Source organism: Miscanthus floridulus, chromosome 8, assembly GCF_019320115.1.
Source record: "Miscanthus floridulus cultivar M001 chromosome 8, ASM1932011v1, whole genome shotgun sequence".
Classification (NCBI taxonomy): domain Eukaryota; kingdom Viridiplantae; phylum Streptophyta; class Magnoliopsida; order Poales; family Poaceae; genus Miscanthus; species Miscanthus floridulus.
The window spans coordinates 59,127,199-59,144,475 of NC_089587.1; the positions used below are offsets into that span (position 1 = coordinate 59,127,199).

The following is a 17,277-nucleotide window of genomic DNA, read 5'->3' on the forward strand; positions in this document are numbered from 1 at the left end:
TGGAACAAACGGTTGACAGTACAAAAGTTTTTATGATAAACAATATCCTGTATTTCATACCTCAAACCACCATAAAAATGAACAATTTTATTTTTCATGTCCTCTACTATCCCACAACATATTATGCACTTTTGAAACTCTTCATAATATTTTTGGACAGACATATCTCCCTGCTCTAAACGTTGCAATTTCTTACATAAATTACGTTTATAAGGAGGCATAAATCTATCATGCATTGCTTCTTTTAGTATATCCCATGAATCAGGCTGTAAATGAATATTGCCTAGTTCTCACCACTAGAATTGAGCAAAATCTTTGAATTCACTAGTGGCATGTTTAACTCTATGTATCTCAGGAACTATTTATGAATTAAACTCTTGTTCTACAGCCATATCCCAATCAAAATATTTTTCTCCATCAAAAAATCCAAAATAGGATGGTATGGTCAATTTACCTCTCATACCTTGATGATTATGGTCTATATGTGATGGCTGATTGTTCTTCATTTGGCCCATCCTTGCAACCATCTGGTCCGTGATTTCCTGTAATTCACTCTTAACAGAAACTCATTGTTCGATATTGTTAGGAATCAAAATAAAAGCCCTATCAACTATTTATGGGTCAGGGGAATCACACTCTCACACGTCTTACCAAGTTCTTACCAAAGCAAGACAGTAGATGGTACAACCGGTGACTCGTTCGTGATACCTGTGAGGGCGTAGCAACAAGATTGCAAGGGTCTTTTTCTGTACTGATCTGAAGTATATATATGGAGCTTGGGAGGCTTAAATATGGTAGCAATGAATAACAATAATTTAATTCAGAATTACAAGATTAAAAAGTAGTCCCAAGCTAATCTACGTTGCCGACCTAAACTTGCCCTGGACCTAGTTCAAGCAAGCAACAATACAACTCAGCACAAGGACTCAAAGGATGCAAGCACTTCTGAATTTTTTTTGCACCTTTTTTCTATTTTTTGGCTTTTTCTGTCTTTTTTTGTGCACCCCGTTGCCTTTTGCTTTCTTTTTCTTTGGGTGTGGCTTTTTTTTACACCTCGTGGCCTTTTGCTTTCTTTTTTTTATCTCAGAAAGTGCCACAAGTGTAAAGTATTTTCACAGGATCTACCACAGTTTGGAAAATAACAGTAGGAACTTCCTGCTAAAACAAACGCTCGACCAACAATACTAGAGAGGATGGTGAACTCAAATTAAACACTAGCTACTGTGATGTGATGTTGGGCTGAGCGCAGCACCAGATTAATATCCCATTTATTTTTGTTCTCACGAAAGTCAATGACGAATCTTAGAGCTAACAGAGATATATTTTATGCCAAGAGGATCCTCAACGCAACTCCTTTATGTGCCAGGTTACAGATGGAAAAGGAAACCAGAGAGCAACTCAACAGGATGGCACGAATTCTGCTCAACAGAAAAAGAAAAAAAGGGCACGGACAAAACTAGACACGAAGAATACAATGACACAGCAGGGACGACCGTTCAACGGGTGATGGGATAGAGAAAAACAATGATGAATACAAATATTTTTGTGGGGCAATTTTCTGGATTTATGGAACAAAGGAAAACACAACTAATCTAGGGTAAATGTGTACCTGATGGTCTACCTGAAGCTCTGATTATCACTTGATGGGGATGGATTCTCGATCTTTCGTCAAGTTCAAGATAACTATTGATTTGATGGAGATTAACACACCGATCCAGCTTCATATCACAAAGACCCGAACCCTGCAACCTTAGCACCACGTCTCCTCTGGTTATCAAACGTGTAACAATCCGGTTGACCTTGCCAAGAAGGCTAATCCCTGCTGCGAATCGAAGAACACAAGCAAGAACAAGATAAAGCGCAACTCAATTGAAGTGACAATTGCAGATGAATGATTAAGCACTCGAAGTTGGGGTCTTGCAAACCAATAACAACGACTGTTCAAAGACGGATTATTCTAAAGCAAAACCCAAACCCTAACTTAAGTGGCGGCTATTGAATATATAGCCTAAGGGGCATGCAAGCACCCTTATTCACATTCCTAAGGAGCACCGGCATGTTACAAGGCCCAAACGGCCCAAAAGACGGCGACGTAGCACCTTGATAGATTCTAGACGCCAACTTCTTTCGACAATTCCCATTGATTGGAAATGAATTTTGATGTAGGTCCACTTCCGTTGGTTGCCTTATCAAATTATCTTTCCAACCATATGTGCATCGTCGAAAACAGAGTCCGTATGCGATCTGGGCGTCCGTTTTACTACACGTTGCTCCTGAAGCCCGAGACGAACTCGAACTTGACTTGGATTGGGCCTCCAACATGGCTTGGACGCCCTTGCTTACCTCCTAAGGTGGTGGCCAAGGTGGAGGACGTCCAAAGAATTCCTTTATGTGTTCTCCATCTCCTTAGAGCGTGCTCCAACTTGGGCCAGGGTCCCAATGGTGAATAACAAGCCCATGATGACAACGTAGCTCCCGATAGAAATAGCGATGCATGTCTTGATGATTTGGTGGCCTTACCGACGTGATATTGAGATGGAACCAGATCTATTTGAAAGCTTATCAAACAAGCTTTCGATCAAGTGCTCATTGACCACAATCGCACTCCGGATGGATGAGTTATGACCTTCCCAATGAAGCATTGTCGGGTCGCCGATGAACTAAAAGTTCAACTTTGATGGACTTGCACTTTGGGACACATTTGTACCTACAAGCAAATAATGACATGTACACGTGGAACCAAGTGAATTGTACCAAAAATCACTATGTAAATGTAGGAACGAGCGCACCTTATAATCAATGGCCATATCCGATGGTGTCATGTTCTCATCAGAGGGTTAACATCCCATGTAGGTGGAGTGGACTTAGTCAATACAAGACGACACATTATTAGTTACTGTGAAGAAAATACTGGTCAATCGGCCAACCGTGTAAGGCTCTGTTTGGATTCTATGGTCTAAAGTTTAGCTCTCTTGAGGCTCCAAACAGATGGTTTAAAGTGTTGTCTAAAGTTTAGCGTACATCACAAAAATTCTATTAGTTTATTAGACCACATAAGTGTACTAATGTGGTCCAAAGTTTAGACCCTGTTTGAATCAAAAGATTCTCAAAGAAATTTTGAAGGAATAAATTTCAAAGAAATGAAGGAAAGTTGAGTTCCTTTCCAAAGGAAATCATAGTAGTGCAAAATGTAGAAAATAAAACCTCCACTCCAACGGTCCAACCTAAGCAAAGAATCTTTGCTCTCTCTCTCTCTCATTATGTTTACTTATGTTCCCGCACTTTATTTCATCAATTTCAAACAACTCCAAATATTAATTCTTGTGTTTTAGAAGGCTATAATTTTTTACTTTTCACTCTATCTTATTCCTATTTTTTTTTATTTTATATGTTTTGCATTTCCTTGTTCTAAACAGGCCTCAGTAACTCAACTTTAGACCGTAACACCCAAACATGCAGTGGCGGAGCCTCTTGGAGGCGAACCTAGGCTCTCTGCCCCCCACCCCTCTTTCCGTGTGTTGTCACTGCATGTAGTACTTTTCTCATCATGTCTCTATGTAAAAAACTATTATGTAAAGCTACAAATCAGAAGTAGGAAGCCTATGCTGTAGAGAATAACAGGTATAATTGACTAATTGGCATTCAATTTTTTTAGCCCCCCAACATGAACTAAGAACTCTGTTTTACTATTATCGTAGACTGCTTGCCTGCTACCTGGTCTCTCCATGTACACACATACGCACAACCTCGGCCGTGTCTAGGTCTCCGCCCATTATCTACGTTGCTTCATTTTCATTTCACGTCTTGTTTAGTTCCACTCTAAATTCCTAAAAAGTGCTACAGTACCTGTCATATCGAATGTTTACGGTCCGTACATGAAGCATTAAATATAGGCGAAAAAAACTAATTGCACAGTTTGGTGGGAAATTGCGAGACGAACGTTTTGAGCCTAGTTAGTCCATGTTTGAACACTAATTGCCAAATAAAAATGGAAGTGCTATAGTAGCCCCAAATTCCAACTTAATACAACTAAACACGCGCTCATTTTGTTTTGCGGTTATTATGAATGTATATACAGCAGCTAAGAATGAGGTCGTAGTGAAAATTTTGGGTCTGCGGCGGACAAGGCCGATACGGCGATATGGCTGACTGACAGTGACGGGTGGTGGTGGATGCTGCCTGTGACTGCGACGGCGTTAGGTGGAGAGGTGACGTGTGTGTGGCAATCATTTCTCGCACCGCCGCCCGCGTCGTCAGGGATGCAGTCCATTTGGGTGGCATACGTTCCGGATATTTTCCGACCGAAATCGAATCTGTTTAGAGGAGTTGAGATTTGTCCATATTTAAGTTTGGATATTCAACATCTAATACCGTATCTGTTTGTATATTTATGATGTCGATATCCAATCGTATCCCATCCAACATAGTTGACACTATTCGTATTCGAATTTAAATCCAGATAAAAATATAAAAACAAATATAATATCAATGATATCCATCCGTATTCGATCTGTTTTGGTCCCTAAATTTGGGGTCGGACAAAAAGGCCAGCCCAGCCCACCTACCCCCGACCCAGGACTTGGAGAGTGAGGGCCGGCGCCCGGAGGTGGGCCCTGCGTTTTACAGGTCTAGCAGCGGCACGGTTCCAATTTCCAGGTCCAGTTCGACGTGGCCACGGCGTTTCCCACAAAATCATAAATAATTAAATTTTATAATAAATAATAAAGCATAGACAAAGGAACAAGGACGGCGATCATCGTTTCAAGCACAAAGCACATAAACCGACCAATTAAAACCCCAATAGTAGTTCAGAAAAAAAACTGTTCACAGCGAGGGTTCTAACTTCTAACTTGTAGTTACTCAACCTAAACTCTTATAACGAACACTTTATCCCACGAGGGCACTCTCAACGTAGAAATCAGTATGGTTTATATCCTCATTAATTATCTTGTCTTTCGCTGACGTGGCAAGTAATATAATGAAGAGACATAGCCAAAAACTAGAAACCATTTCTAAGATAGAAACCATGTCTTCACGCGCAACAAAGCAGTTGGAAACCATCCGAGACTGTGCTGGGGGAGGAGCGCATGGTTTCCATCAGCGTTCGGGGATCCCGTGTGCGCTGCTGGTGGGAGATGACGCGGCCGCTGTGGCACTTGCTCGCGCGGTTGCCATTGGGAGCTTGCGTGCCGCCGCTACTGGAACCTCGCGAGGCTAGCGATGGAGCTCACGCGGGCACTGGCGCACTTGCTCACGCGCTGCCGCCGCTGGGAGCTCGTGCGGTAGGACCTCGTGTGGGCGCAGCGGCACTCGCTCATGCACCGCCGTCGATACCTCGCACGAGTGCCGCGACACTCGCTCATGCGGCGCCGCTGGTGACTCGCACGGGTGTTGGGACCTCTCGCGGGCACCGGGACCTCATGTAGTCGCTTGGACCTCGTGTGGCTGCCGGGCGCGCTCTACAACTGTCGGGAGCTACTGGACTACGCCATCGACGACCTCAAGACGATGTTTGACAGGCTCGGCGCGTTTGAGATGACCAACTACAGGAGCACCATGGACAAATTAATGGTCGTTTACTCCAATTTGTTGTCACTCTGTTCTGTCTCCTTCCTTCCGACCCCTCGCTCTCTCCTCCGTGCTATCCCCTAACGAGGGTAGGAGGCCAAGCGAAGCCCCCATAGTTTCTCAAAACATATCCCTAGACCCACTTGTTTTTTTCTAAAAAAATAGAGAAAGATTGAAGTATGAGTTGGATTAGTATGCATATTCAACGGCTCACTCAAAATGAGTTATGTAATTCTATGCTTAGATCAGTTTGAGCTACTTACTAGTTGTGGCTAAAAATTAGCCCAAATTAGCTAGGGGTTGGTGAGTTAATTAGTTGGCTAACAACTAGTTAGAGGCTTGGCTAAAAATTTGGTCCACCTATTAGCCCCTTGTTTGAATGGGCTAGAGTTAAATATAACTTGCTAACAATTAGTTCTATGCATCCGAATATATCCTTATTTGGCTAGACTATTCAACTTTTTAGCTTGACCTAAGAAAACATCTCTTTCCATTCAACGTTTTAGCTTGACCATTCAAACTGGATATATAAACGTGATTTTTCTCTGTAATATAATTTTTTAATAGCAACAAAATCATAAACTTTTAAAAAGTTTAATCCAAGAGAATAAATTTTTGGCTCATAGTCAACACTTTAGTAAACTAATTATTATTCAAACCATGATTTTTGATATGGTCAAACTTAAGGTTTCCAGTATCCCAATTGAAATCCTAAAATCATACTATCATGTATGATCCTACAACACGGAGTCGATCCCATCGTGAATCCTAATTTCATAGGGTTATGGTCCTAGGTGAGAATTCTATGCAGTCTCACACAATTAGAAGCATCCTACATAGAGTAGATCCTGATCCAAATAACAAGCATTGTCAGCATTAAGTTAAGAACTCTAGTACTCTCTCTGTTATAAATTATAAGACGTTTTACCTTTTGAAGATACTTTGTTTTACTATACATCTGGACATAACATATATCTAAGTATGTAGCAAAAACTATGTATCTAGAAATGCCAAAACGTTTATATTTTGGAATGGAAGGAGGGAGTAGATGTTATTTTTTATGTGAGTAATATATATGAGAAATCAGTATTTTTTTTTGTTTATTGTGACATGCTAACTTTTTAATTTTTACATAATTTGATAGATTAATTAATGTAAAAATCAGCACGTGGGGTATTCGAAATGATTGAGTTACAATGAAATATCACTTAAAATTGAATTGAGTTGAAAATGGCGCGCATAAGTGTACTCAAGTTTACAAGATTAAATTAAATCAATGAAAATCAACACTATACACTTGAGCTTTTACAATCTATTTCAATCGAGTATACATTCCTTTTTTTTATAAAAAATCATATATAACCATGATTTTTGGATTGATCAGTTATATTACTCGATCCTATTTGGTAGAAAGATCATACATGTTATTCCGATCGTGACAAATAACCTTGGTCATGCTGTGCCCACTAATAAAATGAGCAAGGCATAATTGAGTACGAATTAAATATAATAATAATAATCCTTCTAAAACCCAAGACATCTGCTCCAATGTGTGTGCTAAGGTTGGTGCTAGAAGAGAGGAGAGAGAGAACGAGGTGCAATACATTGGAGGGGTGGTGCTAGCTCGGCAACCTTTGGCACCTGTTGCCTTTTCGCCTGGTTCCAGGAGGAGAGAGAAAAGAGATTGGGAGGAGATGTGGACGATGAAGAAGAGTACGGAGTACTAGTAATTTATTCTTTACGGGTCCCATTTAAGGCCTAGTTTAGTTTTAAAAAGTTTTCCTAAAAAGTGCTATAGTAGCCATCACATCGAATCTTATGATACGTGCATAGAACATTAAATGTTGACGAAAACGTTTTGAGCCTAATTAATCCATGATTGAACACTAATTGTCATATAAAAATAAAAATACTACCGTAGCCAAATTTCTAAATTTTACCTGACTAAACACAGCCTAAGTAATGCCAGTAGATTTTACATATTGGAGCAAGATGGAATAAACAAGCATCACCTGACCTGGCAGAGCTAGCACCCAATGGGTGCAATACGTTAAAGTTGTCAAATCGCTGACCAACCCGGCCGGCTGGTCACCTCTCTGTTCCATGCATGCGCCAATTGTCAGTCGCTCCGCCCTCCGGGCTACTTACTGGCAGGCCCACATAGGCCCTCCACAGCGTGTCAGTAGTGCCTGAAAATTTTTTCTATCCACGTAGGCTCATAGGAACCGGCATCATCAACCTATGCACTTGTTTAGTTCCACTCCAACTTCCAAAAAGTTGCTATAGTATCTGTCACATCGAATGTTTGCGGCCAGTGCATGGAGCATTAAATGTAGACGAAAAGAAAAACTAATTGCACAGTTTGGTGGGAAATTGCGAGACGAACGTTTTGAGCCTAATTAGTCCATGTTTGAACACTATTTGCCAAATAAAAACGAACGTGCTACAGTAGCCCCAAAATCCAAATTTCTCCAACTAAACAAGGGCATAGTGTGCTAGCATCGCTCTTGGTCCCACAAACAAAAAAAAAGCATCCATATAAAATACTACATCAATTCATCTGGGCCACGTTTAGATTGCAACTTTTTGTAACTCGATGAATAGTATCACTTTCGTCTTATTTGGCAAATATTGTCCAATCGTGAACCAACTAGGGCCTCGTTTAGATTGCAAAAAATTTCAACCCGATGAATAGTAGCACTTTCGTCTTATTTGGTAAATATTATCCAATCGTGGACCAACTAAGCTCAAAAGATTCATCTCGTGATTTCCAACTAAACTGTACAATTAGTTATTTTTTTTACCTACATTTAATGCTCCATGCAAGCGGCTAAAAATTGATGTGATGGAGAGAGAGTGAAAAAACTTGGAATTTGGAGGTGATCTAAACAAGGCCTAGGCTCAAAAGATTCATCTCGTGATTTCCAACTAAACTGTGCAATTAGTTATTTTTTTTACCTACATTTAATACTTCATGCAAGCGGTTAAAAATTGATGTGATGGAGAGAGAGTGAAAAAACTTGGAATTTAGGGGTCATCTAAACCAGGCCCTGATGTACGGCTAGGCAAAAGCATTCAGCTTGATTATTTAATTCATAAGGCAGAAATAGGCAGCGGAGCAACTACTTGATTCGCTTCAGAAATTTCAGGCACTGACATCGGCTGCTGTAGTGTATAGAGCGGTGTTCAGATTTTCTCTCTTCTTTTAACACTGCTTAAGCTATACACTACAGAGGGCCTTACTGCACCCTTCCTACCGGGCACTGCCCAGAGTCCAGCTTATCATTTTAAATCTACCAAATTCTTCACACGTTGCAAACCCAAGCGAAAAATCGACAACGAGCCCGAATTTTTCTCTGATATAATAATCCTGCTATTCAGCCTTGAAAATCAAACACGCCCAGAACACCGTATGTTAGTCAGTATGTAAGTACTACATCACTGTCATGGATGGTCGATGGAGGATGCATACACTGGCTTTGTAGCCAGTGAACTGGATTTTCTCAGCGCACGCGACGGCATCACCGGTCACAACTCACAACCACTTCCGCTGTGGTTGGGCGAGCACATCAACAAATCTCTACGCACACCTAACGCATAGATTAATCATCACCAATAAACACCAACAGAAATGGGCCCTACTTATCATCTTAATCACTGTCGTCCATGCATTATTACGCATAGCATATATAGGAGATTAGTACTTTAGTAGCTTTTTCTTAGTGCCATGCATCTTTCATGCTAGTACATTTTCCTTCCCAAAATTAAAATTCGAAATTGAGGTGAAAAAAAAAGGAAAGCAGTTGGTAATTGCGTGTTTTGGTGCGGTGGTTGGTGAGCTCTCCGGCCCCATATAACCCCCCTCCCCCCTCCTCCTTCCTCTTCGCAGCAGCACACACCAGCACTTCCCAAGCTCGCTCAGCTCCTCAAGCCCACCAGAAAAAGGTCGTCTCGCTCCTTGTATCCCACCGGCCGGCCGTCGTCAGGCATGGGCTCGACCGCCGAGGACGTGGCCGCGGTGGCGGACGAGGAGGCGTGCATGTACGCGATGCAGCTGGCGTCGTCGTCGATCCTGCCCATGACGCTGAAGAACGCGCTGGAGCTGGGCCTGCTGGAGGTGCTGCAGGCGGAGGCGCCCGCGGGGAAGGCGCTGGCGCCCGAGGAGGTGGTGGCGCGGCTGCCCGTGGCGCCAACCAACCCCGGCGCGGCGGACATGGTGGACCGCATGCTCCGCCTCCTCGCCTCGTACGACGTCGTCAAGTGCCAGATGGAGGACAAGGACGGCAAGTACGAGCGGCGGTACTCCGCGGCCCCCGTCGGCAAGTGGCTCACCCCCAACGAGGACGGCGTCTCCATGGCCGCGCTCGCGCTCATGAACCAGGACAAGGTCCTCATGGAGAGCTGGTGAGTAGTCATCACTCATCGCATCACCCACCTCACCATCGGTAGATCAGTTGTTGCTGCTGCTGCTGCTGGCGTGCTGCATGATGATGAATGATGAGCTCGCTCATCATTAGTACTAGTATTTATTTTGTCATTTAATTTGTTCAGTAGAATTAATTGAGGTTGCACTACTCAGCCTGTTCGCTTGTTGGTTTCAGCCAGCCCAAACCAGCCAGCCAATAGTATTTTTCTCTCACAATAAACCAGCACCCGCCAGCCCAAACCAGCTCAGAAACCAACCAGCGAACATGCCGACTAGCTGCTAGTACAAGGCTGGCCATAGTAAAGTTATCCATAACATAATATCTGTCTAAAGTAAAAAAAAAAGATTTGTTTTTTTACAAAAAAAAGAAAAGTAAGTTCAAGTTTTTCCTGGAATAAAAAAAAGGAGTAAGTTGGAAAAGTAAGCAAGGAGCACTAGTCTCCTCCACTATCCAGTGGGTGAGAGTGACACTTTGGCGAACCTTGGAGAAGGAGCATTATTGGCCAACTCCTTTTTCCGGCCGGATTCATAAAACTGGACGGACGGATTGACGGCTCACATGGATCATGGAATTAATTCTGAATTATCCCAATCCAACACCGGGGGTTGGAAAATGATCCATGCATGCTGATCTGGATTTTTGGCGAAACTCCATTCAGTCAGTCAGTCAGACATTCACCAACTGAAGGTGAATCTTCAGACAGCCAGCCAAATTGTTTGGTGTTTGGTGTGTGTGAAGAGGGCGTAGTAAAGAGGCGGTTGGACCACAGGGCAGGCGACTGATCATTACTCTGTCGCTGATGCTGATTCTTGCCCGCCGGTTCCTTTTAGAAACATGTACAGATATCTGTAGCAGCTCTTTTTTCAGGCAATTTTTGACTAGTTTAAACTGTTCAGACTGGACAGTGACTTGAGAGTTGAGACAGAGTATGGATGGTGTTGTGTGGTATTGTATCCACAAAAGTAGCAGCTACCATGCATATGCCCTGTTCTGCATCATCACTTTGCTCATTCAGAAGTACAACTCCTGAAGTAGTAACATCTCTTTCCAAAATGAACCATGCAGGTACTACCTCAAGGACGCGGTGCTTGACGGCGGCATCCCGTTCAACAAGGCGTACGGGATGACGGCGTTCGAGTACCACGGCACGGACCCGCGCTTCAACCGCGTGTTCAACGAGGGCATGAAGAACCACTCGGTCATCATCACCAAGAAGCTCCTCGAGTTCTACACGGGCTTCGAGGGCGTCTCCACGCTCGTCGACGTGGGCGGCGGCATCGGCGCCACCCTGCACGCCATCACCTCGCACCACCCTCAGATCAGGGGCGTCAACTTCGACCTCCCCCACGTGATCTCCGAGGCGCCGCCGTTCCCCAGCGTGCAGCACGTCGGCGGGGACATGTTCAAGTCGGTTCCCGCCGGCGACGCCATCCTCATGAAGTGGATCCTCCACGACTGGAGCGACGCGCACTGCGCCACGCTGCTCAAGAACTGCTACGACGCGCTGCCGGAGAACGGCAAGGTGATCGTCGTCGAGTGCGTGCTGCCCGGTGAACACCGAGGCCGTCCCGAAGGCGCAGGGCGTGTTCCACGTCGACATGATCATGCTCGCGCATAACCCCGGCGGCAGGGAGCGGTACGAGCGGGAGTTCCGCGACCTCGCTAAGGGCGCTGGGTTCTCCGGGTTCAAGGCCACCTACATCTACGCCAACGCCTGGGCCATCGAGTTCATCAAGTAAATACCTACACCTGCTGCTGCCTGCGTCGAGCTGCGATGCGTGAGATGGCACGTGGTGGTCCTCGTACGACATCGCCGTGGTCGACTTCTTCTTGTTGTGCTGCTGCTGCTGCTGCTCTCACGCATGCATGATGTACTTTTGCTTAATTTTCTTTCTTCATCCTGCATTCTGGCCTAGCCTGCTTCCATGGCGGCCATATATCTTTGGTACGTCTTGTCGAGCTCTTGCATGTTCTGGATTCTAAATTGTCGAATTGTCTCTGCCATGTACCAGTAATAACAATCAATGTTATACTTACTATACAATGACATGCGTGACGGTTTCTCTGTTTTCGTGAATCGAATCGATTGTACTGAATTTTTTTGTGTTTGATTGACGAACTGTTTCTTTTGCAATAGAAGATTATTGTGCCCGTCTTGTGCCCTTCTAAAATTGTATATATCGATCGAAAAAACAGTTTGTTGGCTCGTTGGGTTCTTTTCTTAAGCATGTTGTGTGTCAGAGCAATCCTGAACCTGGGCTTATTCTACGGCCCAACCGCAAACCTTTTCTTTTCCAACAGATACGAGTGGGTCAGTGTGGAAATGAGCAGAAGAAGATGCCCTCCTGGGCTCTCGGTTGCGTGTTATATTGAGCAGGAAACAGCCCCTATGTGGCTTGTACAACAAGGTGGAGATTACAACAAACTCAGGAGATAAGATCTATCCTAAACCGACTTAAGCTACAAGCTAGATACTCCCCTACACGTCAGGAGCAATAGCTCAACAACCTGGTACAACCGAGTTATCTTAACACTCCCCCTCAATCTTAGCCACTTACAAGGTTAAGATTGTTTCTAAATTGTTTCATCTTGACAGCAGGAAGAGCTTTAGTAAAACCATCAGCTAACTGATCACCGGAGGAGATGAATCGAATGTCCACCAATTTCCGTGCAACTTGCTCTCTGACAAAATGAAAATCAATCTCTATATGTTTTGTTCTTGCATGGAACACCGGATTAACAGAGAGAGATTTTGCACCTAGATTATCACACCACAACCGAGCCATGGGAGGATGATGAACCTTGAGCTCAGTCAACAATTTCTAAACCCACGTCATTTCTGCAGTTGCATTAGCTAGCGCCTTATACTCAGCCCTCTGTGCTAGACCGTGAGACCGTTGCTTGTTTCCTGGCCGTCCACGAAATCAAATTGTCACCAAGAAACACAGCAAAACCTCCGGTAGATCTCCTTTCCAATCCTCTTTTTCAATTTTTTTTCCTTAATTGAGAAAATCAATCCTTTTGTTCCCTAAAATAAATGGGAACAACCACAAAAATTTTTCAATCCCTTTTCTTGATTTATCTTCTCACTGACATCGTAGAACCACACTCTCGCTGCTGAACGGGCAGCTGCCGCCGCGCAGACCGGGTGGACAGTAGCTGCGCAGCGCACGCAGGCCGGACGGGCAACCGTACCGCCGCCAAGCGATGCCCCAGCCGACGAGCCACCACCAGCGCACAGCGCGTGCAGGCCAAGCCACGGCCCGTACCGGGAAACTGCCATGACTGCGCTCCCCACCTCACGTGCGCAGGCCGAGCAGGCAGCCGCCACCGCACCCTCGCTGGTGAGTGGCCACTGTTGTGCCTCGCGCCCCCCAGGCCGTGCGCCGCAGGCCAGGCAGGTAGCCGCCTTCGAGCTTCAAATCAGGAGGAAACAAGAGGGAGAGAAAAGAAAGAGAAAGAGTTTTTTTTTTTGCCACTGACATGCATGTCCAATGTATAAAGGGGAGATGGACTTTCTCGATCTACTAGAGCACCTCTCCCTTATTGTCTGCAATTTAGTTTTCTCAATCCCCTATATCACCTTTTAAGTGAAAGGGGGGTCTGGTGGAGTTGCTCTAAAATACTCTATTTTATTTAGAACCCCAATTGAAAAGCCTCAGTTTGGTTTTGGTAATTAAGTGACAACTAGTGGACTGATGCTTTAAATGAGTTGTGTGATTGAGCTAGGGTCGACTTGGAGCGATGAGCAAGGATAGGAGATGGTGGTGATGGAAATCAAGCCACATGAAGTTAAAGCTCGCACTTGAAAAAGAAGACGGAGATGAAAACAAGTCCAGAGACAAAGGTATATGCTAGGGGTTTTCATTTTGCTAGCCGAGATACAATAGAGTGCATGGTTAGATTTAGGATGTATAGCCATACTATTAAAAGGAGAACTCTAAAGCAATTATGGTTGTGCAGTGGCATTAGGTGATATTTAACCTACATATGCATTTCACCTAGTGATGTGGTGAGTTGCAAGCGAAAATGTTTTGAAGAACACTTTGAAAATACATATTACAAACCCACATAGGTGTAATACAAAGGATGAAAACTACATACAAAATAATTGATAAATTTAGTATAACTAGATAAATTAAGATCATAGAATATTTGAATGGATATCGTGTTAGGAAACAAATATGGAGAACAAATGTCAATTTTAATTAGTTATACTTATTAAATTTAGGAATAGAATCCAATTCTAATAAGCGATGCAATAAAGCACTAGAGTTTGAATTTAGCACTTGGTTTAAAAAAATTATAATAGCTAAGAAGATCAAAAGTTGAAAACCAATTTATAGATTCATGACGTCACAAAAGAGAAGCAATAAGAGTTGATATAACTTAAACTAAGATTTCAACTAAATAAGTATAAGTATATATATTAAAAGCCTATATATATATAGATACAGATACAAAGGATGAAGCACATATAGATTAATCGGTAAATTTATTACAATCAGATAGGATTATAAAGCATTTGAATGGGTGTTGCATTAATTAGAAAATATATATAAAGAGTGTAAAGATAATTAATTTTTGATACTACCTCAGTTGTTGTAAAAAAACTGGAGAAACGCAAATTCTATCTGTCACTAAACACTCAAAATTCGTGAAAAGATATCTCGGCAGGACTATCATGCCCACTTGTAAAAGCTCTCGCAGGAGCCGTCCCAATGCCACCAGCAATGCGTGCGTCTTAGAACCGTACATATATAGGAGTATATCATTCATGCCTTGATGGCCTCAACAAACATGTCGAAGTTGCGGTGCGACGAGCCCCCATGGTCGATGCTCTCATGCGCAACCTTCTTCATGGCCTCCACCCTCTCCCTCATGCCCGCATCGTCGCTTATCAGCTCCTCTATCCTGCCGGCGATGTGCTCCTTGGTGATGACACCCGACTCGTCGGCGTCGGCCCGGAGCCCGACCTTCCAGACGTCGCAGATGTACACCTGGTTGACGAACTGGTCGGCGAAGTAGGGCCAGGCGAGGAAGGGCAGCCCGTTCCGGACGCCCTCCATGGTGGAGTTCCACCCGCAGTGCGAGACGAAGCAGGCCACCGAAGGGTGCGACAGCACCCTCTGCTGCGGCGACCACGCGACCACCATGCCGCGGCCGCTGGCGGTGACGCGGTCGAGGAAGCCGTCGGGGTAGTCGTGGACGTCGCCGCCGAGGACGATGTCCGGGCGCACGACCCAGAGGAACGGCCGGCCGGAGAGCTCCAGCCCCAGCGCGAGCTCCCGGAACTGGCGCGTGTCGAACATGGTGAAGCTGCCGAAGGCGACGTACACAACGGACCTCGCCGGCTGCGCGTCCAGCCACGACATGCACGCGTCGTCCTCGGGCCGCCAGAAGTGCCCCACCACCGCCGCCTTTTTGCGCTCGCCCGTGAGGAAAGGGCCGACGGGGAGGATCTGCGGGAACCGCGCGAAGGTCGCCTGCTCGGCGCCGTGGAAGGAGTTGCAGAGGACGAAGTCGCAGTTTTCGACCGCGCGGACGCCGGCTTTGAGGTACCGGAACATCGCCTCCTGCCCGTCTTGGTTGCCTATGCAGTTCCAACAGAGGTGGGCCGTCTGCATGACGGGCATGTCCGGCGACAGCTGAAACGTGCCTTGGCTCAGTGCAGACCCTGCATCATCATTTCCAGGTGTATACTAGTATTTATTAGTTTACTATATATATAAATATATTTAGTTAGCATATGACCTATATATATGTGTGTGTGTGTGTGTGTACCATCTTCTGGGTCGATGATGTTGTCCTGGACGAGCTTGTCGATGCTGAGAAGGCTGGCCAGCACGGCGGCAGAGGCCGGCCAGATGGCCGCCGACTTGACGCCGGTCCTCCGCGCGACGTCGAGCGCCCACATGCCGAGGTTGTAGTCCGCCACGACGCAGGTGACGGGCCCGGCGTCCGCGTCGCCGCCGCTGCGCCTGATGAGGTCCTCCACCCGCGGCGCCATGTGCTCCGCCATGAGCAAGGTCAGCCTGACGAGGTTGTTCCGGTCCTCCTCGGGCCCCATGCCGTCCGGCACCGCCACCAGCCGGATCCTCCGGTCCAGCAGCAGCGACAACTCCGACTCCGACATGTCGGCGCCGGCGGCGGCCACGACGCGGCGGTGGTTGAACTCGGAGTTGGCGAAGGTGACGGTGAAGCCCCGGTCGACCAGCGCGTGGGCGAGCTCCAGTAGGGGTATCACGTGGCCCTGCGCTGGGTAGGGGATGACGAGCGCGTGAGGGGGAGGCGCCATGATTGGTTAGTGAGGTTCTGCGCGAGGTATCTTTGCTACCTAGCTACGCACTCACTCACTTCAGCTGATGCTCAGTGAGTTTGTTAATCATCGGAATGATTGCTTGGGTATTATATAGAGTGTGAGATGTAGTACGTGCAGAAGACACGCACTAGATGTCTCTCAGAAAAGACGTACGTGTGTTTCTATCCCTTGTTGCTTCTTCTGCTCAAACCGGCCAATCGTTAGAAGCGAGGTCGAAGCATGCATGCCAATTGCCCAGTTGATCTGGCCTTGTTTGTTCTCTGTCAGCAGAGCACTGCGTTGGACTGATTCTGATGGAGTTCTTTGTGAATATCGCTGCATAGTTTTGAGACGAATCCGAGAAGGTTTAGTAGCACTTGCTTTGCCCGGTTGCATGCGAAGCACCTGTCAACTCCTGCTGCCTGCAGCTAGTCTGCATCATCAGGCCTGCACTTACGTAGTACATGTCGTTTCGGAAGAAGCACAAATGGCGTCAGCCAATACGCACACATGCACAGAATATGAGCGAATGCAGACGTACGAGGTGCCCAGATGAAGATTTTCGTCGTATTGGAGTGTCGCATCGCATGCAGTATATTGTTGTGCTGCCCTGACCTTGGGTTCAGCTTCATCAGCTTGCCGTTACCTTGGGTTCGCATCGCATCGCATGCAGTATATTGGGAACGTTGGAATAGCCACGAGGGGTTTTGGCTTGGGGGATGTTTCATTTGAGGGTTTGATTAGGAGCTTTGTAGCAAGTTCTTTTGGAAGCAGCACGGATAGCGTCAGCCAGTACGCACACATGCACAGAATATGAGCGAATGCAGACGTACCGCGTACGAGATGCCCAGAAGAAGATTTTCGTCGTATTAAAGTGCCGAAATATAGTATTAGAGCAGTCCAAATGCATAGTTTCAATAAGCAGTTTGTTAAGAAGCTAGAGAAAGTGTAATTTAAACTCAACGTTTTTGATAAAAAAAG

At 45.4% G+C, this 17,277-nt stretch overlaps 2 protein-coding genes across 2 annotated transcripts; one reads left to right on the forward strand and one right to left on the reverse strand.

Annotated features, from left to right (window-relative positions):
* Positions 1 to 9,434: 9,434 nt before the first annotated feature.
* Positions 9,435 to 12,039, forward strand: LOC136476470 (caffeic acid 3-O-methyltransferase-like). Its single transcript, XM_066474325.1, is given in 3 exon segments — positions 9,435 to 9,972; positions 11,061 to 11,541; positions 11,543 to 12,039. Coding segments are annotated over 3 exon segments (1,089 nt in total). The 5' UTR covers positions 9,435 to 9,556; the 3' UTR covers positions 11,735 to 12,039.
* A 2,654-nt stretch (positions 12,040 to 14,693) lies between these two features.
* Positions 14,694 to 16,293, reverse strand: LOC136472224 (UDP-glycosyltransferase 83A1-like). The gene is made up of 2 exons (XM_066469952.1): positions 15,780 to 16,293; positions 14,694 to 15,672 (listed from the first exon to the last, which is right to left on the reverse strand). The coding sequence occupies exons 1-2, from the start codon at positions 16,291 to 16,293 to the stop codon at positions 14,771 to 14,773; spliced, it is 1,416 nt and encodes a 471-aa protein (XP_066326049.1). The 3' UTR covers positions 14,694 to 14,770.
* Positions 16,294 to 17,277: the final 984 nt, after the last annotated feature.

Excerpts from the sequence above, each read along its gene's own strand:
- LOC136472224 (XM_066469952.1), bottom strand. The coding sequence starts at position 16,293 with ATGGCGCCTCCCCCTCACGCGCTCGTCATCCCCTACCCAGCGCAGGGC. Across the intron at positions 15,673-15,779 it reads CATCATCGACCCAGAAGATG|GGTCTGCACTGAGCCAAGGC; the intron begins GTACACACACAC and ends ATGATGATGCAG.